This window comes from Amblyomma mixtum, chromosome 6 (genome assembly GCF_055824585.1).
Source record: "Amblyomma mixtum isolate Tamu chromosome 6, ASM5582458v1, whole genome shotgun sequence".
Lineage (NCBI taxonomy): Eukaryota > Metazoa > Arthropoda > Arachnida > Ixodida > Ixodidae > Amblyomma > Amblyomma mixtum.
This window is the reverse complement of record NC_143017.1, coordinates 53527531-53554664: the sequence shown is the minus strand read 5'-3', so window position 1 is coordinate 53554664 and position 27134 is coordinate 53527531. Positions and strand designations below refer to the sequence as shown.

The 27134-nt window shown below is 47.1% G+C and overlaps 2 protein-coding genes across 3 annotated transcripts in view; one reads left to right on the top strand and one right to left on the bottom strand.

Annotated features, from left to right (window-relative positions):
* Nucleotides 1–4858, top strand: part of LOC149339141 (uncharacterized) — a 43163-nt gene extending 38305 nt beyond the window's left edge. For both annotated transcript variants that reach the window (XM_089547965.1, XM_089547964.1), the window contains 2 exons: nt 1258–1411; nt 4624–4858. In XM_089547965.1, the coding sequence (XP_089404091.1) occupies nt 1258–1411; nt 4624–4760 (291 nt within the window). In that variant the 3' untranslated portion in view covers nt 4761–4858. The remainder of the gene's footprint in view (nt 1–1257; nt 1412–4623) is intronic.
* Nucleotides 4859–8333: 3475 nt separating this feature from the next.
* Nucleotides 8334–27134, bottom strand: part of LOC149339140 (glycerophosphocholine cholinephosphodiesterase ENPP6-like) — a 64744-nt gene continuing 45943 nt past the window's right edge. The window contains exons 2-8 of the mRNA XM_089547963.1: nt 25749–25926; nt 24188–24372; nt 22589–22698; nt 18627–18782; nt 17763–17906; nt 16707–16818; nt 8334–12148 (exon numbers count right to left, since the gene is read on the bottom strand). Coding sequence (XP_089404089.1) covers nt 11859–12148; nt 16707–16818; nt 17763–17906; nt 18627–18782; nt 22589–22698; nt 24188–24372; nt 25749–25926 — 1175 coding nt within the window. The 3' untranslated portion in view covers nt 8334–11858. The remainder of the gene's footprint in view (nt 12149–16706; nt 16819–17762; nt 17907–18626; nt 18783–22588; nt 22699–24187; nt 24373–25748; nt 25927–27134) is intronic.

Genomic DNA, 27134 nt, shown 5'->3' with positions numbered 1-27134 from the left:
ATCCCTAACTTAATTGCCACCTGCCACGGTGGGCAGGTGGATCAGAATCTGGTGTCCAGGTTGGCACCTGCCAACGCGGGCAGGTTGTCACAATGTCACGAGACCTGTCTCGACCAATCGGCTAATTTGCTTTAGAGATCGGAGGGGTTTTGCGGTAACGACTCCTATGTTATCACATTGAAGCAAGGACGAAAGATAACACTCGTCAAGTGTCCTTGCTCCTCTTTTGTGATTTGCCAACTCGTGATCTACCAACTAGCCCAAACTTCCACTTTGTTTACATTCATTCATAATAATGTGCTAGCGTCAGGTAGCATAAGGCAGGGTTTTGGTGCAGCTTGATCATGCTGGCTTCTCGTCTTCTGTGTGGTCAGTGCTGCCAGAAGAAAAAAACAGAAAAGTCGACAAGGTCTGGACGGCCTCATTAGTGAGCAACAGTTCGTTCCTGGTTATGTGTTTTTTTTTTTTTTTTGCAATTTGTGAAGACTGAGCACACTTGCGCGTTCAGCTGAAAACATCCTATTAAGCGATGGCAGAATTGTATGAGACAATTAAAAGAACCGAAACAAGACTACCCAAACGTAATTATTTTTCTCAAATGCTGATAAAACACGTCGCACGTCCTTTGAAATCCTGCACCAATTAAGAGCTCCAAAACACGTGCTTAAAGTACGTCACACGGTTGAATAGAATTAAGACAACAGTCTTTCGTATATTAATTATTTCCAATTCCTTTTTCGAACAAAAGGTTTCGCACTACAAAAAGTCAGGTGGCAAGGATAAAAAGCGCGACGAATCGGTCCTTATTTTATCAGTTTTTTTAGCTCTTCAAACAGCGCACGTAACGGTTCCAACGGTTTGGGATCTTGTGATAGTCTAAACTTCCAGTATTGCACATTGCGTCATTTCCTGCGTGTTGTCACTTGCGAGTCTATGAATATACGTTTCCATGCATGGTCACAGTTCTTATCGGTGTTAAGATGCCCATTAGGCTGACTGGCAGAGTACGATTTTCGAATGGAATAAGCTCTATTCTCGTTCTTGGTCTGGCGACATTGATGTGAATAAGGCGTTAAATATAAATAAAAAAAACACAGAATCAATTAACATACAGCCAGAAGGGCTCATCTTTCCTGTTTCCGCCGTCTTTCTGTGCTTCATTCCCTTCATGCGGCTGTAACTAGCCCACCAATCCGTCTTTGTTGCCTTGTACAACAATTTTCACGTACTGAAGCGAAGATGTTTTCTTTCTCTCAGGTGCAGTCCTTCAAAGCGCTGGAAGACTCGTTCGCCGAGGTGCGGTTCTCGAAGACAACCAACGCCCTTTACTACCAGCCTCAGAAGGCCATGGATGAGATTGTCAAAAGCAAGGAAAACGCGGCTTCTGCTGAAGCCACCGGTTACAGCCCTGGTATGCTTTGCATTCATAACATGTCACATGTCGAAATTTCTTTGCCTCTCAGCTCCAGCTTGTAAACGATTCTTTTTTTTTCCCCAGTGCAAAGGTGCAAAGACTGAAAAGCTTCGATGTTTATCCTCCCTTTCATTGTTTATTGTGCTTTCGCTCTTGTCGCCTTCTCTAAGAATCGCAATTCTGTGATGGGCGTCAAAAGGCAGCCTTAGGATATCTCGCGTATTTATTTATTTATTGGCACTGCAGCTTCTAGTCTAGTGGAGCTATTACAAGAGGGGACAAAGAAAAAGTAAACAGAATACGGACTGTTACTGCAGGCTTCAACCACTCAAATAAGAACAAAATAGTAAGAAATGCACTGCATCCATTGCCATAAAAGGCGCAAAAACAATCTGAAACATAACGCAGTGCATATATACTATACAACTGAATAGGTAACATCATGGGGATTCAATTACTGATAAAAATGAGTTTACTGAAAGAGATCGTATTATTTCGGGAAATTAGTTCGAGTCCTCTGTCATGCATGGAAAAACACTGTAAAGCTATAAGCTGTACGTAAGTAGCAATTAACCTTCACGCTGCAGTCAGTTGTTTCCCTGAACGCCAAGATTTTATATAAGTCTTGCACGAGTGACTCGGTAATGACTGTGGAAAGAAGTTAAAAGTTAGTGCTTACGCACGAGCCGAAAATGTAGACAGTTATTTGCGGGTGATAGAATGTTGACACATTCTATTCCCCCAACAGTTGGACGTAACTAAGAGAGAAAAAAGAAAAAACTAGAGAGCCCGACGTCCATATTTTTTTTCCGAGCTTCGTCGTGTTTTTTCCCGCAGGCAAATGCAGCTCGTTCCACAATCTGGAAACTTGTGCATACACTCCGGCTAGAGTGCAAGATTTTTTGCTCCTGATGTAGTTCGCGCCAGCCTTGAGAAAACGCTCCAAAGAGTTGTCGTAAACAGTAAGATGTGAAATTAGATCAAGTATAGGCGGAGAGAAATTAATTCTGCAATTAACCCGGACCAGCCGCAGGAACACCACACAGAATTACTCCGCTACAAAAAAAAAAGTAGTGCGTTGTTAAAGCTTTTCTTCTTACATAAAAAAGGAGCGAACCGTGAGGTTAAATTATAAGCTCAACAATTTCAATGTCCCTGACTTCTTTCATATATTGGAATATTAAAAACCTGATTGCCTTTGACCTTGTGACTAGTCAGCGGAGTAATACATGACGCCGTGAACCATGGGCCGGGGCTACCAACTCCTCTTTTCTTAAAATTTATCCTACTACAGTCTGGTTGAGGTAGGTGCTCGTGCTTGAAGGTTTATGCAACTAAACTTCTATGCAAAGACTGTCTTTAAGGCCTTAAAGCAACGGGAACACTCCTCTTTTCGCTGCGCAGTGCAGCCATCGGCAGCGCTTACGCAAGACTAACGCGCATTGTACTTTCAGCAAAGTTTAAGGTTATCTAGAACAGAGTTCCTGCTGCAAACGTGACGAGGTGAAGTGAGAAGGCGCAAATGGAGCGAGCAACCAAGGCTTCAAAGTTATTGCGTTTGAAACGCTTTGAGGAAAATACTCATGGTTGGCTGCCATCAGAGTAACCTGCTCTTCAAGGCTTGACAACTATGGTTTGGTTGGTTTGGTTTATGGGGTTTAACGTCCCAAAGCGACTTAGGCTATGAGAGACGCCGTAGTGGAGGGCTCCGGAAATTTCGGCCACCTGGGGTTCTTTAACGTGCACTGACATCGCACAGTACGCGGTCCTCTAGAATTTCTCCTCCAAAGAAATTCTAGCCGCCGCGGCCGGGATCGAACCCGCGTCTTTTGGGTCAGCAGCCGAGCACCATAACCACTGAGCCACCGCAGCGGCTTGACAACTATAAGATGGAGAATGTATTTAGAACACGAATGCTACTTGCCTAAAAAAGAAGTTCATACAAAATTACATCAGTGGTAGTTTTGACGAGTTCAGGGTGAGTTATAGCCTCATTCCAAAACAACAGTGATTCTGTTCGTTTACAACCCCAATAAAACTCAATATGGCTGCATAGTGCGCTTGTCTGGCACCCTGGCTGGACAGCGCATGGAATTTGCTTGAGTAATTTGGAAATTTATTTCGGCTGCAACGTCGCAGCAAATAGAGTGAGCCCAGTCTAAACGTTCGTATTGTTTGGGATCGATACATTAGCGGACGAAATTTCTTTGATTACTATTCACTGCTTGGCCATCTGCAAATTGTTTCTTTGGTCGCGCGCAGAGAAAAGCGGGATATTGCCATCATTCATGAGGTGTTGGACGACGCATTGATTTGCTGAAATATTAGCGTGTTAGCTGTTTTCAGGAGACTGCCGTCACGTGCAAGCTTGAGGCTGCGAGCTGCTTTTTATCCTAGATGCACTGGACACATTAATCCCATCAACAGGCTTCTCCGTCGGTACAGCTTTAAGTACAAATATCGGGATAGTTACTTTTTCTGCCCTCCTTTTCATAATGATTTTGCTCGTGTGTGCATTGCTGTTTGTTTTATTCCCCAGCACGTGACTTGAGATGGCTGCGTCTAATGTTATTACTTTCCCATGCCATCTTTCCTTCCCTTGTGAACTATGTCCACTGTGTTATTAGCCTTACTGTGTGTATTGTAACGCTCTTCTTTCACCGCGCATCGTCCTTGTACGCTGCCATGATGTTTGTGGACAGGTGAACAAGCATAAAGAAATAAAAATATAAGTATAGACGGAAGCATTTTCTCTAATTGAAACTCAGCAGCTGCTTTCTGGGACGCAGTGGCCTCGGCGCCCCCTACAAATAATGAAATTAGAGGTAGAAGAAGAAGTACTGTGTTCAGGAAAGTAAAAGAAGCGCTAAATTCTACACAAACCACACAAAAAGACGGACAGGACGGGCGCTGTGGCACAGCGCCCGTCCTGTCCGTCTTTTTGTGTGGTTTGTGTAGAATTTAGCGCTTCTTTTACTTTCTTGAACACAATGTCACACCAACTAGCCAAGCAAAAGGTACAGTTCTAAGAAGAAGTACTTCAGCTGCTATGTCCATTCCCAGCGTCAGCAATGATTTTGTGGAATTTCATGCCAACCTCTCGCAAGGATCCATCTGTTGTTTCGTGAACATATCGGCGTTTACGTCAAAAAATTTTCGTAGTGGTGATTAGGCAAAGGTTGCTAATATCTATGTCTCCTACAACGCAGGAGTGTTCGCCGCCATTGCTCTGGTCTTCACACTCGCCGGCATCCTGTGCGGAGTGTTCGCGATGCGGTTTTATCTCACCAGGAGAGGGTCGGACGGTCTCATCGCAAACGAAGAGCGCCCCATCGAGCTCCAGTAGTTGACGCGGAGATCAGCAGGGAATCATCACGAAATCTCAGCGCACCTCGAGGAGACGACCATTAAGTCATAGTCGAATAAAAGCAAGAAAAAAATAATGTCACAACTCGCGTCGTGGCCGGATCATTCCGCTGGCTTTGTGAACCTCTGGACAAGTGGACTGGTGCCAGTATCCAGCTTTCGCATCAAAAGCCAATGATTTGCCATTGCCATCACCTTGACATCATCATCTCTCATGTTTGCTACCTGTCTTTTTCTGTTTTCCCTTCTCCTTCCCGCAGTGTTGAGTAGCAGGCCTGAGGAACATTCCTATGGCCGATGTCTCCATACTCTCTCTCGGTAAGCTTGCGCGGAAGTTCTTGCATGAGACGTGGTTTTTGTAAACGTTACCTCAATCACTGCGTTGACCGTGGATCGTACTACAGCCAGGTTCATAATAATAATCGTCATTATCATAAACATCGCCACCACCACCATCAGCCTAAACCTCACTCGCTGATCTGCAGTTAACGAGAACTCTTTAATCTTATCAGCTGTTCGACTTCCCACAGGGCTCATGTATAAAAAAAACTAATGCCAAATTTTGATATGCCAGACCGTCACGGAGTGACGCTATTTGATAGACTTCGCTGTTCACAGGCGCGCGATTCTCGAATGGCGCAAGAAATGACGTAAGTTTTGTTGAACCTCGACGGCGAAGGTAATATAGTGTATGAAAATAAAAAAAATTACAGGGATATTGCTTACGGTGTACTAAACGCCTCGCAATAAATTATCAGCCTAACATCAATATTTAGAAAGGTAACTACTAAAAATGAATTAACAAGCCTGCTAGTTAGCACGTCTAAGCTGTATTCCGATGCAATACACCGCTGACAATGCTATGCCTAAAAGCGCCTTTCTAGCTCAAGAAGCCTATTCTAAAAATTCCAGCAAGTCTTAGGTGAAACACCGAGTACAAATCGGCTCTCTCTGAGTCGAAAGACGTGCGAATGACTGCGCTTATGTTTCATTCGCGGGAATCGAAAGTGCTGAACGCTCGAAATGTCGCCGAGTTCCATGTCCAAGTAAACCGGCTTGCCAGCTTGAACACGCTCAGACAATGTGCTTAATGTTGTGAATGCAGGGCTACTTCCCAACGCCAAAATGATGGAAAGGTAATTCAACGGAAGCTAGCGAGTACAGGTATTTGTGTACTTGCGTAATACGCGAATGAAACCTCAAGCCTCCGTGTGGAAAAAGATTTGCTGCTGCAGACCGTGAAAACAATGTAGCCAGTGATTAGAAGATAAAGTCGGTGAGGCTCAGCGCGTGCCAGTGTATTTCCAAACACTTTTTCGTCGTTGTCAGAACTCCAAAAGACTCCATCAGTTTCCTTTAGCAGTGATCTATCACAATGTAATCGAGAACTCCGAAATATCTTCTTCATCAGTCCGAATTTTCTTAGTTTTACAACGTTATTTTCTCACTGAACTTTTGGAGCTAATAGCCATCACTCGCTAATAATCACCACTTACCACCACCTCAGTTCCAACCGCCTGTCTTCACGTCGATGCCTAAAAGATAGAAGCCTTATCTATATAGGCCAGTGTGTGACATTAGCTGGTCCCACATTTCGGATAAATACGTACGGAGTTGGAAATTCTCGAGGCTTTCTTACTCCAGAAACATCTGCGGACAACGGCGAAGAAGGCCGTCTAATCATCATCGGCATCAGCCGCCTCGAGCTTGGCTCACTCGTGCGTGGCTGCGGCGCCATGCCGACGCAAGGGCGTCCAGCAGCCTAAGGATCATTCGGGGAAAAATTCCAGCGCGCCGGCGGCGGCGGCGGTCGCGGAGCAGTTCCGGTGCGTAACGACCACCAGGATGCTGAGTCCGACGTTCCTCCACATCGCCCGGTTCCTGGTCGACGCGTGGAGCGTGGACGGTGCCACGGGCCTCCTTTCCGTCGTGCTGCACTACACCTACCTGTTCCAGCTGTTCCACGGCATGGGCCTGCCGCCGCACAAGAGCATCCTGGTCACCGCTCTCTGCTGCCTGATCCGACTGTGCGCGGTGCCGTCCCTGATGCGCCTCACCTGCTGGGTGGTCTGAGCCTAGCCACCTCTGGTCAGTGTCTGGAGACGAGCCTTCGAAGACTACTCTTCCCTTCCGAGCTTGTACTCGCCAGCCGAGAGGCGCGAACATGAACTCGACGGCCACGTTGAAGGAGACGTCGGAGGACGGCGTGCCGAGCTGCGGCGACAACACCCGGAACCCAATCTTCCACTCGGTCAGGAAGCTTCGCGAGTTCTGGACCCGCTGGCAGAACAAAGAGAACAAGGTGTTGACGGGAAGCCTCAATGACAACGGTTCACATTCGGAAGACCCCAAAGCACTGACTACGTCTCGGGGATCTGCTGAGGCGAGGGTGCCCTGGAGAAGCGAGGGCGCCAGCAGCCGTTCGGCCTTGGAGAGAAGACCGGTGCCCCGGTGTCGACGTCTCCGGGAACTGGCCCGCAAGGTGAGCTCCCGGTTCTCGTCGTCCGTCAACGACCCCGACGACGCGCTCGTCCCCGGTGGGTCCCGGGATCTCGATCTCGCCAGCAGCGAAGAATATTCGGCGAGATACCCATTCTTACGAGAAGCGCCTTCCGACTTCTCGTGCCACGCGTTCAGCTCAGTGCTGAGCCACCACTCCGTCACCGAGTCCACGATCGAGGCGTACGCAGACGTCTCGCTGGAGATGGCGCACAGACTGCAGAGTCGCACGTCGCGGTCGCACCCGGGCAACACGGTCTTCCCCAGCAACCTGTTTCGCAGGTCTTCGCTCGAGCTGTCTCGCTCGTCCTACAGGAAGCTGAAGACTGCGTCAGCCGAAAGTGAAGACCTGCCCTGACTGGCGAGCTCTGCAGTGGGTGTCGAAATCTATGCGCAAACTTTGTGCGCAGCTCGCGGCACCAGCAATCAGCGATTATATAAATTGAAATTTATATTACCACCTTGTGGTGCCATCTTGCTGTCTTGCTTTATCTTTGAAAGGAAGCCCGCAGTCGCCTTTTTACATCGTTGTTGGGGCCTTGGACACAACTTTCCTCACAAAGGAAAGCGGTGAAAGCGCTCCTGAGATTATTAAGGGACTCGGAGTTGTATTCCCGTCTATAATCTTTAAGTTTTCAGTGCGTGCCCTCTGTCCCCGTGACACAGTGGTCTCTGGACACTTGGAAAACTCATTTCATTGCCGCTCTCTTTCCTTTTTTCCCCCCTGTTCCCCTCCCCAAGTGTAGGATAGCCTACTGGGCATCGCCTGGTTAACCTTCCTGCCTTTCCGTCCAATTCTCTCTCTACATCGTTATCTACCGGCGGAACATAGCGTGGGCGAGCACGCTCATGCTAGATATCGCATGTTCAGCGAGGGAGCTGTGATGTGTTTATTTCATCTGTAAAAAATACTCGACCCTTAAACGCACACTTAAATTCCTTGCACGGTGTGTGGTGAGCGCATGTTTTGGGCACTAACTGAGGCTAATTAGCATTTCCGACAAGGTGAGTTCATAGCTGAATAAATGATGTCCCTGTTAAAATTATCCTCAAATTACAGCTTTGAATAACTTTCAATTTATTTATAAAGACGCTCACATAACATCATGCTGCCCGAAGGCAGGTTTTGTTGATGACAAAATAGTTCAAGCATATTTTACACATTTCAATGTACGCTACAACAAAAAGCCGCTTAGAGATCAATTTTCGAATCCAGGCTGCTAGCATACAATAGAAGGCTAACCTGCAGCTTGAAATATCAATTCTTACGTTGCTCATATCAATTGTTCGAGCTTAACCTACCTGGTTTTAAACGCCTACGTCACCTTACTAAGAAGTTAGATTGTCTTTTCACAGTACTGATGAAAGAAAACGGAATAAAAAACACGTGCCGCTTACTTAGCACAATAATATTTCGTAAATATGTCAAAAACCTGCTGTGCTACATTGGCTGCATGTTTCACAAGACCGAATAGGTGCAGTTATCTGACACTTGATTAGCAGAATTTTTGCGCGGGCTGAAAGCTCACTAACCTGGATTCACAGTTTCAAGATTGTGTATCGCTCTCACCCAAGCGTGAACCGAGCGCTTACGGTAGCACAATTCGCACAAAACGACGCCCACCAAGGTACACTATGTGGACTTTCACAGGCAACAACCGACACAGGTATCAACCGGGTATCGAGAATCACAGGAAGAATGAGTTCAACGCTGAAACGACAATGTGCACGTCTTGCATGAGGGAACAGTGAATAGAAGTGACTGAGAGCGACATATGAGATGCAACACACTTTACGCTCAAAAGACAATGTCAGGTTCTGGCACGTGCAAGCCTCGTATTGCGTTATGAGCAGCGATTACGTCAGAGCGATGTTTTCGTAGGAAGCACATGCATGCGCTCTAGCGTTGAAGGCTACTTTTCGTTGAGAGAACTGCGCTAGAAGCTCATTCTTTTTCATCCGAGGCTACCTTGCATACAAAGAGGCAGTGAAAACAGGGCGCTTCGCTGTCGTTCTGGTTAGAGCCTACATGCGCGAAGCCCACAGCAGCAGCACTTGAACATAATTCAAAACACAAAAAAAGCTGCCCAGCTTGTCTACTTTCCTCAAAACGAGCACTGAAGACAACTGTGGGTCGCTTCGAGTTGTTTTTAAACGACGACGAAGTTCCGAAAGCTGAAACATTTATTCAACAGCAGCAATGCATCTGGCTGCGAGGCTTATAAACAGCATAGGCTAGTAGCTTTTCACCTTAGAAGTACGCTGCATGCTTCTGTATGTAACACGAAGTTTGATTTCCTCTGAAACTGTCAGCGAGCTTCTGCTCTGGCGAAGTGTACTTTCGTGTGTCCATTACAATCCATACGTCTTTAGTAAATGCGAGCTAAACTATATATTTTACTGTGCCCCTTATTCAACCATACGCCAAAAGAAGTCGTGACAAAGAATTAGCTGTGATTAGTTCAACGTTAGCAGCGACGGTAATTATTGTTTACGTAACTCTTCCGGAATGATTTCCACTTATACTTGCACGCTTCTACAGATTTCTTTTTAGCAAATCGGCCCGAATTACGCACGTCACTCTCAACTCAATATTTCAACGTTTCACAAAAGCTTTCAAGCGTGCTTCCCAGAAGTATTCCTAAACTATTCTTTCTGTGCGAATAAAACTTCCTGACAGAAAGATATGAAGACAGAAAAAAGGATTTTATGAATTACAAACGTTTCTAGTCAACGATTGAATATAACAGCGAATTTATTTAAGAAATAAGAGAAATTGAGGGGGTTAAAAATTCCTATTCCTTTTTCGCATCAACATTTGCTGCTTGTCATCACACACAATTTGCACAACATTTGACATTTGGAGTTAAATAGAGAATTACATACATCCTGAGTTTCGTGTTCACGCGCCTGGGAAGGGATTTGTGTTTCTTCAGAGCAAGCGAGAAGTGTAGTAAGAAAAGAACAGTAGCGCAGCCAAGACGAACACAAGAGAGGACCACACAGGACTAGCGCTAAACTTCATTTAACATCTCCTCACCTCGCTTTTGACCTGGTCGGCAGCAGGCAATGGAGTTACAGTGCTCTGGGCAACGCCCTCTATGAAGAGCGCCGTAATTATAAACCCAAGGTCCGTAGAAAGAGTTTTGTCCTGATCCCCAATAGCATCGCTGAGATCAATTGTAACGCTTAAATCATCTTGTTGTAAGACTGACTACCCGTTGTGCTTCCGGAACACTTAAAACTTCTCGACCACGTCTCTGCTTTCGCGTCACCTGTACACAGATCAGGAAGTAGAGACGTTAGCTCTTTATACGTTCAAATAATTATAGAGCAGAGGTTACGGAACCACAAAATGGAATGACAAACAGAAGGCGGATAAAATACAAAACAGAAAGCAGCGAGGAAAAAAAAGAAATTATAGCTGTCATGCAACGATTCCCCCACCGTGAGTATGTGCCATCCCTACACAGGCAACAACAACAACAACAAAACAGCTGTTCCAAAGTGCGCTTTTGACTCTCTTCAAAAGACAGCTTCCATCCAATGAACAGAAAATGGAAAGATGAAGATTTAAAGATGTAGTCAAAATGAAAAGACAGTCAATTTAATTGAGCGCCGCTTCAATCCTGTACAAATCACCGATAGCTGTCGTTTTTACTGCTTTATTGTAAATCAAAGAACCACCGCCCGCAGCCATCGTTATTCTTCAAGCGGGGTTATCGAAGCTCCAGCGAATAAGTTGGTATACGTGTGGGGCAAGAATTCCTGCGGATGCACTCTTCTGCCTCCTTAAGACATTTGCGACAGATGGAGCCTGAATTTTGAAGCAAATGAAACACTCGACTTTCTGCGCATCATTTTCATTTCACCCGCGACGCTCGCTAGTACATCAAAACCTTGCGGCTGTGTGAATAACGCCCAGAACCAAAGGCAGAGATTTACAGAAGCCAGCGCCGAGTTGAGAACAACAATATGGCTGCAAAAACAGAGCAGGTTCATCCAGAAATCACAGAAAGAATGCAAAAGAGAGCGTCGCGGCCATCGGTAACAGATTTAGAACCCATATAACAACAATTCTATTCCGATTCCATTCTATTTTTGTTTTCTCGACCTTTGCTGTCGTGGTGTTTCCACCTAAACCAATAACGAACAACGAAAGCAGGGCGTGACGTAACCTCAGGCAATGACGAAGGGCGGGAAGCAGGTGAACAAACAAAACGGAAACACGGTGAAATCTTTACATTCACTAGGCCTCGCTGAAAAAAAAAAAACAAAAAGAACCAAAAAAAACGTGCCATTGTTTGAAAAGCATGAAAGTGCATCATGTACCGAGGAGCGTGCACTTATGCTCAGCCACGTCATTCATCTGGGCAGAAGCCGCTGTATATCTTCGCGCCCTCGCTCAGGTGCATCAAGTGGCGTCCATGACTGGACGCTTGTCTTGACTGAACAGGATCTGATCTTTCTCGTTCCTGTTCCCAGTGCAGGGACACGTTTTGGCGACAACACAACTGTGAGAAGAGTCCCTCTTTGGCACACACGCGCACATCCGCTCCGTCACGCCTATACTGCTACTTCAGAGGGCGTGCCTGACGCGGTGCTGCGCGATGACCGCCGCCGCGACGAGGACCAGGTGTTCGGGCGCTGTCCAGTGGAGCCGCAGGCAGTGGCCAGCTGCAGGAGGTGCGGCGTTGCTGTATTTGGAGCTGCCGTAGCGCGGGAAGTTTATCTCGGACTCGACAAGCCCTTCGTCCATGCGCGCCCAGGAACCGTTGTTCGGTTTCGGCTCCAGGCCGAGCGCGTGGCACATGAAGTTGTAGTGGTCCACGTTCACCAGGGGTTTGATCACGTAGTCCCGCTTGATCCCTGAAACGGAGGAAATAATTGACAGGCATGAAATAGGCAAGCCATCAAGGATTTCCAAGACGAACAGCCGATACACCTTTACACTTCTCTTTATTGTGAGTGACTGTATTCTTCTGAAAAGGGCTATTCTCATGGCAGTGCCATGTCGTGGCTACGCCATTACCATCTGTGCCACTGCCTCATCGCCATCATCATCAGCCTGACTATGTCCACTGCAGGACAAAGGCCAAAGCCTCTCCTATATCTCTCCAATCACCATTGCCTGTGGAGGGCTAAGAAACGAGTGAACTTTTTGCTTTCCTGGTTTTGACGGAAATGATTTTCTGTGTGGCTTTCTAGAGCGTAACAACGCCCTTGGTATTGGGCAAAAGGTTCGTTATTAGGTGGAATGTAGTTGTCGCATCTCAGTATGTGGTGACAGATAAATCCCTCTCTCGCCTATTGGCCAATAAAATGTTAAACAGCTTAACCTCGTAGTGGACACGGAAAACCGACCCCACGGGTGCGGGTTTCAGCTATAGTTGGAAGTGGGCCGCTGGGGTGTCGTTTCTTTATGTCCTTTATTCTTTCTCCGCCTACTTGCAAAGTTTAATTTTGTTGAGTGGCCATTCCTTCGTTTCGATCGAATGAAAATGCCCCAAATCGTAAATTTCTACAAGTTAAGCTTGAGAGAAATGCTTCGAGACATGCCGTAATGGTGCTCCGGGTAAATTTCGACCACGTTAGGTTCTTTAACGAGCACTGCAACCTCAACTGACGAAAATTCTTCCAACCTCCCTCCATCGAAGTGCGTCTCCACTGACGAGAGTTAACTGCGGACCGCGAGATTTATAGCGAATGCCATTATTACTGAATTGATCTGGAAATTGTCCCATTTTTAGACTCATTTCTCAGCTTCTTCGATGCCTATAATGTTGATTAGTTAATGTAAGTGTAATGTAATGTAATGTTAATGCTATTTTGCCATCACACCTAAACGTGTATCAGCTTTTGTGTGGCTTTAACGTTATCTTACAAAGGTGAAAAAAAGGCCGACAGTAAAGAAATTATCTTTGATCTTGTCCGCGCAACCCCAGACCCATTCGTGCCGCCCAGATTAGTTCAAACGAGGACTTTGGCTGTCATCATTCGGTGCGCTGACCGTAACGTCTCGGGCTGCGTCAGCGAATGACTAGGTTGGCCCAGGACAGCCGCGTTAAGAGTTGTAATGGCTCATTATGAAGGATATAATTGGGCGACATCAGGAACGAGGTAAGGAGAGTACAAACGTTGCACAATTAGGCCCCGAAAATGAAGCCCGCCGAAAGAGGCTTAAGCGCTTTGTCTTTATGCGCATGCCTATTTTATTGCAATATTCTTGTATACTTCAGTCCAATCCTTTGGGAAGGTTGCCCACGTTGCGCGTTTTGTAGTGGCAATTATAGATTATTTTTGTTGCGAAAGCAACACTACGCGAGTCGCCGAGCCATTTCGCGGAGCTGAGGCAAGGCCAAACTGCGCATGCGCGAGGAGCAGTGACGTCACACGGCGCACAGTGGCGCGCCTCCGCCGTCGTTGGGCGGGTGACTCTGAGGTGCCGCCGCCGCGCTCGCCAGTTGCGCATGCGCAGTAGCGGCGCATTGGCCGGGGCCGCCGCCGCTGCCGCACGCTCTCCATCGCCTCTCTCTCTCTCCTCGTTGCTTTCGCAAAAACCATTACCAATTTTTTGGCAGAAGTTCAACGCAGGTGAGTCGGTTAGTTGTGCTGCTCGGCACTATAGATGCTGAGCTGTTTTGCAGTAACGTGAAAACACGAGAAAAAAAAATCGGCGCGTCTCACGTACCGATGCTGCGTTTCATCGTTGCTTTCCGTCGTTTCTACGATTATGTTTAACGAATAAAATAAATAACTGCCGCTTGCATTTCACGGAACGGTGCTTCACTCGCAAGGAAGGCAAGGAGAGATTTGAGTGTTGTTTAAGGTATACAACGAGCCCCCAGTGTGTGTGACCAAGATGCCGCCATTACGAGCATACCTATGCCGTTTCCCATCGGCAAGTCACGTAAGCCGCACCGCTTTGGCAGCTACGTTTTCAAATGCTACAGACCTGGATGACAACCGACTCGTTTTTATCGGACGAGTACGCCCCTAGGCATAGGCTTAAACGGGAGATGACGACGCATGAGTTTTGCCTATTGGCTCGTTTAGTCCTAGCACTACGTGGCGATAACGAACAAAGTTCCTGCTTCTTGTCGCCAGCTGTGCGATGCCCCACGTGTTGGCTTGCCCGTAGGCGGTGACCATGCTTTTCTGCCACCGAATGTGACGAGAAAAACCAGTCACTGGGCATCATTCGCGAGCTCGAGGTGTCCTAACAGCGGCGCGTCACAGCGCATGCTGATTGCAGTTGAGAGGCCAAGTTGCAGACGTCCCGGCTGAATCTTTGTTCGCTTGTGGCGAAGTAAAAACCCCGTTTGGATGGAACTGCCTGTAGAGTGAACGTCGCAGGAAGAAGTTGAACGCTCACGTGTTCAGGAGCACTTAGATTTTTGGCAACGCGTCGTTGGTGTACAGCTGCCCGTAGCTGAAGTCGTCTATGATGTGTTGGTTCGGGCGGATGATGACCGCGAGATTTGCAAAGCCGAACACTGAAGAAGCTATTGTTCGCGAAGTACGAGTGCTTCCCGACTGCCAGGAATCTGATGAATACGATGGAGAGGCGGCCGACCTTCCGGCAGCTGCCGTGGACGTTTTAACTAAGGTTCGTTTTAATTTTTATCGCAATCCAAAGCAGCTTGTTGGCAGCAGGACTCCCGAACAGGAGCACATTGCCGCGCTGATGAGCTTGGAAAGAGTCGTGATTAGGTTTACTTTGATGACGCAGACGCAATTTAACGGAGTTTTTAAAGAAATAAGCTCTCTTTGTTTCATTTTTTTTTATTATTGGTTGTTAAATTGGGAAGCCCAATTACCACGAACCTTGTATGCAACGAACAGAAATCGCGTCACAATCAGGTTCTTTATAAACGGGCTCGACTGTATATGTCATAATGACCAAACCCATCGCTAAGGGATTACGCTCCCACATGGCCGATACATTTTATCACGTTGGTTCTGGTTTAGTTAGCAAATGAGCGGCGCGCCGCCGCGGTGGCTCAGCGGTTATGGTGCTCGGCTGCTGTCCCGAAAGACGCGGGTTCGATCCCGGCCGCGGCGGCTAGAATTTCTTTGGAGGAGAAATTCTAGAGGCCCGTGCACTGTGCGATGTCAGTGCACGTTAAAGAACCCCAGGTGGTCGAAATTTCCGGAGCCCTCCACTACGGCGTCTCTCATAGCCTTAGTCGCTTTGGGACGTTAAACCCCATAAACCAAACCAAACCAAATGAGCGGCGCATTTTCGAAGCGTTACATTCCAGCGTATGGTCTTGAAACGCTTGTAACGATGAGAAAAGCTATCGTTTGCCAGCGGTGCATGGTTTTTAATTCTGTACCTCCGGCATACGCAGTGAGTGTTCTTCCGCTTAGCCGTGTTTGGTTATTTTTCTCATTTAAATTACTATTGACACCAAATTTTTGCTTGCGCGCTTTCTTCTTTCAAATGATATGTTAGACATTAGAGTACTTTGATCACCGCGTGGTATTAGCCTACGACCGTTAAAGAATTTACAATTGAATTTCTTCTTGACGCTGTTTCGGGGTCGGCTTCATCGACGGAACGATGGCTGGGAGATGTAGGTCACGTGAGGTAAAAAAAAAACGCTATATAACTGCTGATACGTCGTTTTGTTGTGATGCTATAGCTCTTCAAGCAAGGTAGTTTAAGTGCTGTAGTGAATTAAATCTGCGCACCAGCGTTAATATTGCAGGTTTCTTCGTGCGTTAACGTTAACAAGTGTTAACTAAAATTAGGGGGAGTCCTTTAAGTCGAAAGACCACTGTCATTATTTTATAATCGGTCCCTCAGAGTTCAAGCGTTCGTCTTCTGGGGAATAAGAGTAAATTTGGAGCCACCCTCGAGCATCGGTTCGTGTCGCTAACCCTACATTCGTAGAGGCTGGACATATGTAAACCGACACATTAATAAAACAATGTGGCTAATCGTTTTTCCGCGAAGCAGAACTTTCAGCGCTGAACGTGTTTTCAATGCTGACTACTTTAAGCACCGCATCATCTTTTCTAATAACATTGCATTACATACACAAACACTTTTCTCCCGTTCTGATGTGCAGTAGATGCACACCCAGAGCTATTTCATCTAGTCTGTACAATGAGTAGAAAAATATGCTGAACCTAGGCCTCATTCCTTCACTGTGGAAAGAAAATGTTTTAAGCAACGTATAAAAGACAGTAAGTCTCAATATCAGACAGCGCAAATTCTTCACATACAACCTTTAGGACAGCTCTTTCTATATCACTTGACCCTAACATCTCTGTCATAGGCGTGTGATAACACTTTTAAAAAAATGTGTGTTTTGAACATGAATGTGTGCCAAACAGCTGACAGCATAGAACATGCTCTATTCCGTCAGCCTCTATATCGTAGGTGCCCCTACCGGCGTGTAGAATATTTAATACGCACCTGGACCCTGGGCGTAGAATATGGTCCTCATCTCGGGAAGTTCGGGGTCATAGCCATGGTATCCGAAGAAGCGTTTCTTGTGGTTCACTTTGGTCTTGCTGCTGTCGCTAAGCTGGAGGGAAAAAAAGAAGTGAACGGAATTATGTTATGACCCAGTCGCACACTAGGAAGCTGTTTCCAGGCAGGGCTAAACATCAACGGCATGCATGCTAGCCTTTGATGCTTTCACATCAACAAAACAAAAGTAAATGCACCTCAAAAGGCAAAATGGCACTTGTTTTGAGGAATTGAGTGGTACAAAGTACTTTCTTGCGTTTAATAATAATTGATTCGTTAACACCAGTGCGCTGTCAATAACGAATGCACTGGCAGCAAAAAGCTTATGATTATGAGTGCAAGAGTGACAATTTCTAATAAAAAAATTGTCGTGAGAACGAAAGCAGGTTTTTGTGCAACAATAATAACAGGTATCAGTCAATTAATAGTGTAAACAGGCGCGCATCTTAGGAAGAATAAGGAGGGCAGGTGTAGCTGTGTTATTGCCGCCGCGGTGGCTCAGTGGTTATGGTGCTCGGCTGCTGACCCAAAAGACGCGGGTTCGATCCCGGCCGCGGCGGCTGGAATTTCTTTGGAGGAGAAATTCTAGAGGCCCGTGTACTGTGCGATGTCAGTGCACGTTAAAGAACCCCAGGTGGTCGAAATTTCCGGAGCCCTTCACTACGGCGTCTCTCATAGCCTTAGTCGCTTTGGGACGTTAAACCCCATAAACCAACCAACCAGCTGTGTTATCACCAAGTGCTGTACACGGCATCTCTCAAGACCAGCCTTGCTTTGAAAAGACAACGTCTTAGACGGTCTATGCCTTGGGGAGAGGAATACCGGCGCTTGTTAAGAAGTTTTTTTCCGGGGAAATAATGGGACACAATTTTGCGATCGGTCTCCACCGAAACAACTTTTGGAGACTGAAGCGCCCATCAATCTTGGAAGCGTGTCACTTGAATGGGAGTTCTCTGGGTTTCTTTTTTTCCTGTAAAATTTGCGCGCGTGTTAACTCACCGGCAAGATGAAGTACTTAGGCGTGGTCATCAGGAAGAGGGGCAGCACCCTTGAGCTGTGCTTGATGTGGTACCTGGCGGGAATCTCATCCTTTGTGTAGACCTGAAGCCCTTCCACGTGGGCATCGATCAGGGCGCGGTGCAGCTGGACGCGCGCAAAGCGTGAACAAAAGAAAACAATGCATTAAAAAAAGGGAAGAATGGCGGCCATGGAGACAGAGGGATCGAACCTCAAGCTGGGAGTCTGGAGCGGCGTAACGAATCCCTCGCTGCTGTTAAGAACCGATATCGAACATTTTTTGCGAACAGCTGTCACGTAAGCCAGCAGTTGGAAAGAAACAGATTGCGCAGTTGGGGCCACTTTTTAGTTGACAACTTTTGTTGTCCCTGGGTAACTTTGGCAACATATGGCTTACGTTTGATATATTACAGCAACGCCCGCCAAGAGTTTGTTCAACGTGGATGCGCACAGCTGCTCACTCATAAACTGCACCAGTTGTGAACAAAAGCAATCTTCAACGGGAAATAGTTTTCGAACGCAATTTCGCTATATATCGTAAGATATCACTATGACAGTCAATATCTGCGCAGATTTGCCCTCGACATGCTTTCATTTTTTTTGCTGTTAACGTATTTGCTATCGTCAGGAACGTTCTCCATTGGTTTTTCTATGGAGGTCGTTGCGGGTATGGAAACACTTTCAAAAATTTTACTGCGCATCGGAATAACGGACCATTCGGACATGGATATGAATATTCGGAATATCGGACACGAAAGTTAACAAACTGCAAAGTAAATGTTTCACTGAGTTAAATGGGCTCAGGAAACAATTTTTCAGTGTCCGCAGTGATGGAAGCAGACTTACCGGCCGGAACATGTCTTTCCTCGGGAGCACCATGGAGTGGGATCCAAAGTTCAGCATGTATTTGATGTACGGCGAGTACTTGTCCAGCATGATGTCAGTGGTCGATTCAGGCCCCGTGTTGGCGAGGCCGTGATCTGAGACCACCATCAGTGTCACCTGCGGTTCAGTTGTGGAAAAGCTCGCTGCAAACGCTGTCACGGAGAAGGATGTCTCAGTGCTTGCTGCAAGTGTTCCATGCTTTCTTCACAAGACGAAGTTTATCCGATGCAAGGACGCTTTTCAGCAGCAACTGCAACAACTCTGAACTTATATTCCATGTCGTACTCAGCTCTTACTTGGTAGGAGAGAGAGAGAGAGAGAGAGACTCTTTAATGAAGAGCAGAGAATTTAGCCGGCGCTTGAAAATCGCTGGCATGCTACTCTGCGTAGGGAGGGGAATTTGGGAGATAAAGACAGAAGGAGAGCAGAGTGGAAGAGGTAAAAAAAAAAACGAAGATAAAATGCGGCCATGAAATGGGTACTAAGGATGCAATGGCGATTATTGATGTAACCTATGGAGTGATGGAGTGCATAGTCCGTCAAATGGGCTGACGAAGTTCACTGCATGAAGAATGCATGAAGGTGACGTGCAAGTGAGTTTAAAGCTTATCAAGATGTCCAATGTCTTTTAAATATGTGAATAGAAAAGTCATTGCAAGTCTCTGTTGCCTAAGGCAGGCTAAGGGACCTAAAACTTTGTCCATTGTAAGGGGCACTGAGCAGAGCTTCTGCGTGCAATGTTCATAGTACGCACGCTCGTTGGCATATGCAGGGCACTCAAGCAAGATATGCTCCACAGTTTCTATCGCGGCACAGTTGTCACAGTGCGGACTGTCCATTTGTCTAAAACGGTATCGTAAGCCGTTTGTATATGCAGCATTAAGACGAAGTCGATGATAAAGTGTTTCCAGATGTCGAGGAATTCTGGGTGAGAGTCTTGATCTAAGATGTGGGTCGATTGAGTGAAGAAATTGGTACTGATATGTCGGCAAACTCCAAAGCCGATACATTTCTTCGGAAGCAAAACTTTTGGCCACCTGGGACGCATCAGATTTCGTAAAAAAAGTTCTAATGTATCTCCGATGTTGGTGGCCCTTACGGGCCGCTTCATCTGCTTTTTCATTAGCCTGAATGCCACAGTGAGCAGGTACCCACTGAAATGTTATGCAGTGGCCTGCGGCAAAAGCTAAATGATGTAGATATCCGATGTCCAGGGAAACTGGCTGGTGATTCGTTTTCTTCAGCAGGTTGGCCAGGATCTGAAGAGATGCTTTCGAATCGGTGAAGATAACCCAACGGTCGGCGGTTCGGCGCAGGATGTAAGAAACAGCTTCCTTAATGCCGTGAAGCTCAGCTGTCGTAGAGGATGTCCTCCGCTGCAGCCGGTAAGAAAGGGCATGGCCTATTGAGGGCACATAAAGGCCACATGAAGAGGTTTCTTTAGTAGTTGAACCATCGGTGAAGATATGGGTGTGCTGCCTATATTCATCCGTTAAGTAGGCGAGAGTAGTTTGCAGAAGAGCTGCCTGTGGCATGCGGCTCTTTGCATTCACACCTGGAACAAACTTCTTCACCTTTAGAGGAGAGAATGTCCATGGAGGAAAGGCCAGAGGTAGTAGTTTCTGTGGCTGATTAATAGTAGGGATGGGCAGGAGCTGCACTGCCTGGCCAAAGCTACTTGGAACAGACCCTGCTGTGTTCCACAGCAACTCTTACTTGGTAGGAATTGCTGTGGAACACAACAGGGTCTGTTTTAATTGCGTATTCACGAACCGTATAGAAATTGTAGTTCATCGTAATACTCTCAGTTTGCTTTTAGCAAATCATGAAAGAAGTTTGCGTTTCGTGGAAATGATTTGCATCTACACCCCCATACCCCATACCAGGGGCCTTTGAGGTATCAAATAAAAAAAAAAATATTTTTACGAAAAAGCATCGTTCTTCTGAAATTGCCCTCAGAACATGGACAAAGAAACTTGCTGCTGTTCAAGACGTTGAATACAAAGTTTCCAGAAGTGCGCCTTGTTTCATATGTAATATGAACCCCAGCTTCTTTTGCCAAGACATAGTCTTGGATGTGTCCATGTCCAGCTTTATCTCGTGTTTTGAAAGCACTTGGCGGAGTGATTTGCTTCATCCGACATCTGCATCGTACACTGTGTAGTGTCTCACATCGAAACCAATAGACATTAATCTTTGGAATAAACGCTGAAAGGCGACCTCAGAAGGGCCACGAAGACACGATGATCGCTGGTGCCTCGACGCTTGTGCCGCCGTATTTTAACGGTCATCTTTCTGCGCTTATTCCAAACGTGAACAACTTCTAAGTAGCCACCTTTCAGCTAGCACAGAGGCGAATTGGAGATAGGAACATCGGTTAAGATGCGAATCAGATCTAGGGAAAAAAAATTCCCTCAGATTTACCTGATTAAGCTAATTGCGACTTGAAAGTTCTAGCACGCTTGCCTTTGTTTCGCTTTGCTTAGCCTATTATAAATTTGAAAATTACAGTTGCACTCAAAAATGCTCTTCCAGCTGTTCCTCCGCTATCCTCTTGCGATAAGCCGCCTGCGCTGATCGTTCGTATTCGAGTCGCCGTTTCCTGTGTTCGGCGGTCTTGGAAGCCACTTCTACACGCTTCTCGACCGTAGGTTCCTCCGGCGACTTCATCAGTCGCCTCTTCTTTCCAGCTTTTGTTCGGGCTTCTGGCCCTTCATCTGTTTCCGCCTCCAGCTTAGGAAGATTATACCGTCTTTGCTTGTGTTTCGGCTGGCTGCCTGGCTATATTACACTCGATCAGTTGACTCACGTTGACGCTCTCTTCATTTGCGTTGCTCTTTGTTCAGCTGTGCACGTCGTTCGGCTCCGGAATCTGTTTCAAAGGACTGGGTTCACCCATGATTCCCCCTTGTTGTGGGCCGCCGCGGTGGCTCAGTGGCTATGGTGCTCGGCTGCTGTCCCAAAAGACGCGGGTTCGATCCCGGCCGCGGCGGCTGGAATTTCTTTGGAGGAGAAATTCTAGAGGCCCGTGTACTGTGCGATGTCAGTGCACGTTAAAGAACCCCAGGTGGTCGAAATTTCCGGAGCCCTCCACTACGGCGTCCCTCATAGCCTTAGTCGCTTTGGGACGTTAAACCCCATAAACCAAACCAAACCAAACCCCTTGTTGTTGTTGTCCTCTGTTGGAGTGACACATCCCCACAATGGGGGATTGGCCACGGAGCCTTGTACAGTCAAGCAGTTGTGAAACATTGACTCAGTTAGCGTAGGCCAGAGACTTCATTCTTCACCTCTTCTTTCTGTCATCGTCACGTGCACGCAACCGCGTCCCTCGCCCTTCATCTTAATCGTCGCACCAGCTACAGTGGCGCGATGTCCTCTTTGTATTGGTTGCAGCTTTCGCGATGGCCCTCCGAGCTTGCCCGAGTTACACCCGACGCTTCAACATGAAGAATCACGGCTTTTCCGCTAGTGACCAATCTATTGCCGACACACTAAAACAACAGTGTCGATGCCGCAGCCGGCCTCATCACTCTTTGAATGTCTGTTTTCCCATAAATACACACACATAAAACCACGCCAAGAAAGTACACATTAGTTTTATCGCTCGTTATTATGATAACATTCCTCGTTCTCGGAAAATTTATTTTTCACTTCTAGTTCCCATAAACTTGTGCCTTTGCATAGTTGAAAGCAAAGCACTTGACTGAATGCGACTGGTATGCATGCACGTGTGTAGCCGTAGCCATTGTTCTCCTTGAGCGCTGACAGCAGAGCTTCTGAAGGACTGCAGAGATTGGGCTCTGATGTCCCTCTTCTTGCCGTCACCATTGTTCTGGTGGTGCTGGCAGAACGTTTCCGGCTTGCATTTAGGCACTTATCAGAGGTGCAACATGCATTGCGTTTTACAGCCCTGCACTGACCTTTTCTGTGAGGTTCAGCGCTTCCAGCCTGTCGATGAGGTAGTTGAGGTGGTGATCGAACTCGGCTAAAGCCTTGTGCCGCTCTCTGCTCTCTGGACCCCGGTGACGACCTTCAAAGACAAGAAAAGAGCGCGAGTACATCATATGTTCAGGTTGTCTAACATCCGTTTGCTAACGTACACGCTTGAAGTATTCGGTGACACATCGACAGACGTTTAGGCAACAAAGCTTGATATATGCCTCGGCTCGTTAGAAGTACATAAGTTTGAAAAAGTGTAGCACAGCTTGCGAGTGAAGATGAGACTGATATCCCAACAAAGGCAGATAAGAGACTGATAAGAGATAAGAAACTGATATTATAGCTAATAATATGGGACTAAGAACAGTGCAGCGAGGGACGGAAAACTGTGTTTTAAAGCAAACCGAAAGAAAAAAAAAGATAACGTGGATTACAAAACAAACTGCAGTTGGATATACTTTAGTGGGAAGTAAGGAAAAACAGTCATAAGCCAAACATACAGACTACAGATCTAATCGCCGATAGTCTATTGGATTGCCATAGTGAATATCGGGGGTGGTATAGGGTAAAGTGCATAGAGATGGTGCGAGATTTTCTTAAATAATACGGCCTCAGCTGGCGCAAAACAGACGTCATTGGGAAGGGCCTCAGTCGTGTAGTAAACTGAGGTCACCTTATGATAAAAGTGATGAAAATAAGTTTGAAGGAACAGGTCCGTCAACGCGCGCAGCTTATACGTGCATTTCGAGTAAACCAGCCCAGTAATAGACGCTCTTGGCAGAGCGGGGACGGAATAACGTGGACGTATATGCTGGTTTACCGGACGCTGGCTGCGCCCGCGCAGTGGCCCCGCCTGGCCCCACTCAAGTCACAGCGTATGCGCAGGATGCGTCCGCTAAACCAATACACGTCCCCGCTGATACGTCTGCGGTATGCTAAAATAGGTCTAATTGCTTTTCCCTGTAGCCAGGAACACCGGCATACTTCTCATCGTTGAGCACTTTCAATATATGATGCTTTCCTGTATGGTTATCTTGGTGCATGATGGCTGTGAACATCACTTTTTTACCGTGTGGTTCCGGAATGCGATCATGCAGAAATCGCTAACGGCTTGATATTTCGGTGTCTAAGTTCCGATTATTCGCTGGTTCATTGCCTGCCGTCTTGACAGTAAGGAATGACCGGCGCACAAGCGGTGCCAAATCATTGACTGGATTCATGCACAGAAAGCATCACCGTAAACATCATCATCACCACCAGCCTGACTACTACGCTCACTGCAGGGCAAATGCTTCTCCCATGTCTCTCCAACTAACCCTGTCCTTCGCCAGCTGCAGCCAACGCAACCCCGCAAACTTCTTAATCTCATCCGCCCGCCTAACTTTCTGCCGTCCCCTGCTACGCTTGCCTTCCCTTGGAATCCACTCCGTTACCCTTAAGGACCAGCGGTTATCCTGCCTTCCCATTACATGCCCTGCCCAAGCCCATTTCTTCCTCTTGATTTCAACTAGGATCGTAAACCCCCTGCCCTTAATCCGTGATCGACTCTAGACGACTAGTAGCTGGCAGCGCATGCGTACCGAAGTAGGCGACCGCGCCGTACTGCAGCATGGCCAGGCTGAGCTCGTCGGTGTCGAACACCTCGAGCACCTCGTCCAGCTTCCGGCGGAAGTCGGCGTCCAGGCCCCGCCAGCCGTGCACGGGCCGCTGAGGCATGCAGATGGCCGGACGCGTCTCGTTCAGCGCCACCTCGCAGCCGGGCCACCTGCGGTACGAGCCGGTAGGAGGCGCCACATCATTAGCACGAAGAGGACGTGTGGCCCTGCATCCTTCTCATCGGGGCCAAAAAGTCAATGGTGCGCATCCCCGTCCCTGCACTTGTGCTTTGAAACACACTTATGCGCCATTTTATGGGTAGAGGAAGGGCGGACGCGCGGCTAGTGGCAGTTGCGTTCAAAACGAGCCCTATTCCATTCGTGTCTAACGCATCGCAAGACGCGTGCTACGTCCTTTATTTCTTTAACAAAACAAAGAAAACGTAGATGAAAACGTACCGCGTTGCGTGAGTACAATACCATGCTTCGTGCAGATTTGCGGAAAACAACAAGCGAAAATGTTTTGAGGATATGCATAATTCGGCCAAATTCCATTTAAATAAGGTATGTGGTGGTATAGTATGCTGCCGAGTGGAATTTGAGCGGCGTGTAAAAACGGTTTTTACGCTAGTGGGGGATGCGTACATTTCTGAAGTTCATAAAAGAAAACACTAACCTTAGAGTGAATTCGCGGGTGTGTAATTGTCAACGTACTAAAACTTCTCTTGCGCAAAAGCCGTCCTTGTCAGACACGTATGCGCATCCAGATTAATGCACGTTAGATCATAACGTGCGCAGGACTGTTATGCACTCCTGTGATTGCAAAAATCTGGAGCAAGGTGCGCTGCTGTTATCTAGTTGCAGCAGAAAACGACCGGCAAAAGTACACAGTCCGACAGCACCTTCGCTAGCACGTACTGAGAGTTGGTTTACTGTTATTCTCTCTTTTAAGGCGAAAGCCTTGAATGCCTCATCGTTGCCGACAGAGGGTTGTCAGCAGAAGATTGCCAGCAGAGGTGTCACGCTCCTTCTAGTCAGACCAGAAAAATAATCTTTGTGCACAATGGGATTCGAACCACCACCCTAACGTTCCGCAGCCGAGCGTTCTAATGGCTACGCTACTTCCTGCCATTTTTTTTTTATTGAAGCTCCTTCCTGCCAACGCCTATGTAGTTTTCCTTGTCTAGGACGCTGGAGAGTGTTTGCAGAAAGGCGTCGAATCAAACGGTTGCCTCCCAGACGCCCTCCAGTGTCTTCAGCATATAAGATTCGCAAACAACTGTGTACTTAATTAACGTCATAACCACTCATCAGTGACAGAAGCAGCAACACCGCGCTAAAGGCTTTCGCCTCAGCGCACTTTAGGTCAACAAAGTGCCCCCCTGAAATTTTTGTTTTCGAAAAATGTGTTCTCAAGAGTGGAGGACCTGCACACGTGTGTCCTACATTGCGAAGAAATCCACCACCCAAAAAGAATTAATGAGTGAATGACGTAATTAATGAATCGTAGAGTCGTCAACAGAGCGACTGCGGAATCACTGCTTACCAGTAGACGGCCGAGCGCAGCCTGTTTCGCTCCGCGAGCAGCCAGATAGGCTCGGCGCTCTCCCACCAGTGGGACCAGGGCGCCGAGCTGCCCGCCGTGGGCACTCCCAGGAAGAGGTCGCGCCGCTCCGTGTCGTACATGGCGTCGGCCACGATCCCATGAGACTCCGGGTACAGGCCTGCCAGCGCGAATTGGGAAGGTGATAGTGAAAGAAGCACAGGTCAGTAAAGAAGGAAAAGCCAGCTCCACTTTTCCACCTCTTTAACGAGGTGGTTATAATATTGTCACGTTGTAGTGACGGCAGTCCAGCGGTCACTAAGCCACCAACCAGTCTTAGAAACGAAGCTCTTTATTTGGGCTGACTTGCGCCCGCAAAAGAACTGAATCACTCGGCGGCGGTGTCAGCAACAAGCGTGCTCGTCAGTCGTCGAACTACGAATGTCCGCTGCTCGCGGCATCGTTCAATTTAAAGCCGGCGAGGAAACTTCGAGATAAAGGGTCAAGATCATCTACAGTAATCTGGAAAAACTTAGATGCAGCTCTTCTTGCCTGTGATGAATCGAGATTCGTCCACTCGCTTCTCGCGACACAAAAAAAATGATAACACCCCTTTCCTGCGGCCTTGAGCGCGAACGAACGGACACCGTAATGATACGTGGCAATATCGCCGGTCATAACAGGCTGTGACAACGCCGCAGTTAAAGGTTTTTGAGAGAGAGAGAGAGACTCTTTAATGAAAAAACAGAATTTAGCCGGCGTATCAATATCGCTGGCATGCTACTCTGCGTAGGGAGGGGAATTTGGGAGATAAAGACTGAAGGAGAGCAGCGTGGAAGAGGTGGAAGAAAAAAAAACGAAGATAAAATGCGGCCATGAAATGGGTACTAAGGATGCAATGGCGAGTATTGATGTAACCTATGGAATGATGGAGTGCATAATCCGACAAATGGGCTGACGAAGTTCACTGCATGAAGAATGCATGAAGGTAACGTGCAAGTGAATTTAGAGCTTATCGAGATGTCCAATGTCTTTTAAATATGTGAAAAGAAAGTTCATTGCAAGTCTCTGTTGCCTGAAGCAGGCTAAGGGACCTAAAACTTTGTCCATTGTTAGGGGCACTGGGCAGAGCTTCTGCATGCAATGTTCATAGTACGCACGCTCGTTAGCATACGCAGGGCACTCAAGCAGGATATGTTGCACAGTTTCTATCGAGGCACAGTTGTCACAATGCGGACTGTTCATTTGTCCAAAACGGTATTGCAAGCCGTTTGTATATGCAGCATTCATACGAAGTCGGTGATAAAGTGTTTCCAGTTGTCGAGGAATTCTGGGTGAGAGTCTTGATCTAAGATGTGGGTCGATTGAGTGAAGAAATTGGTACTGATG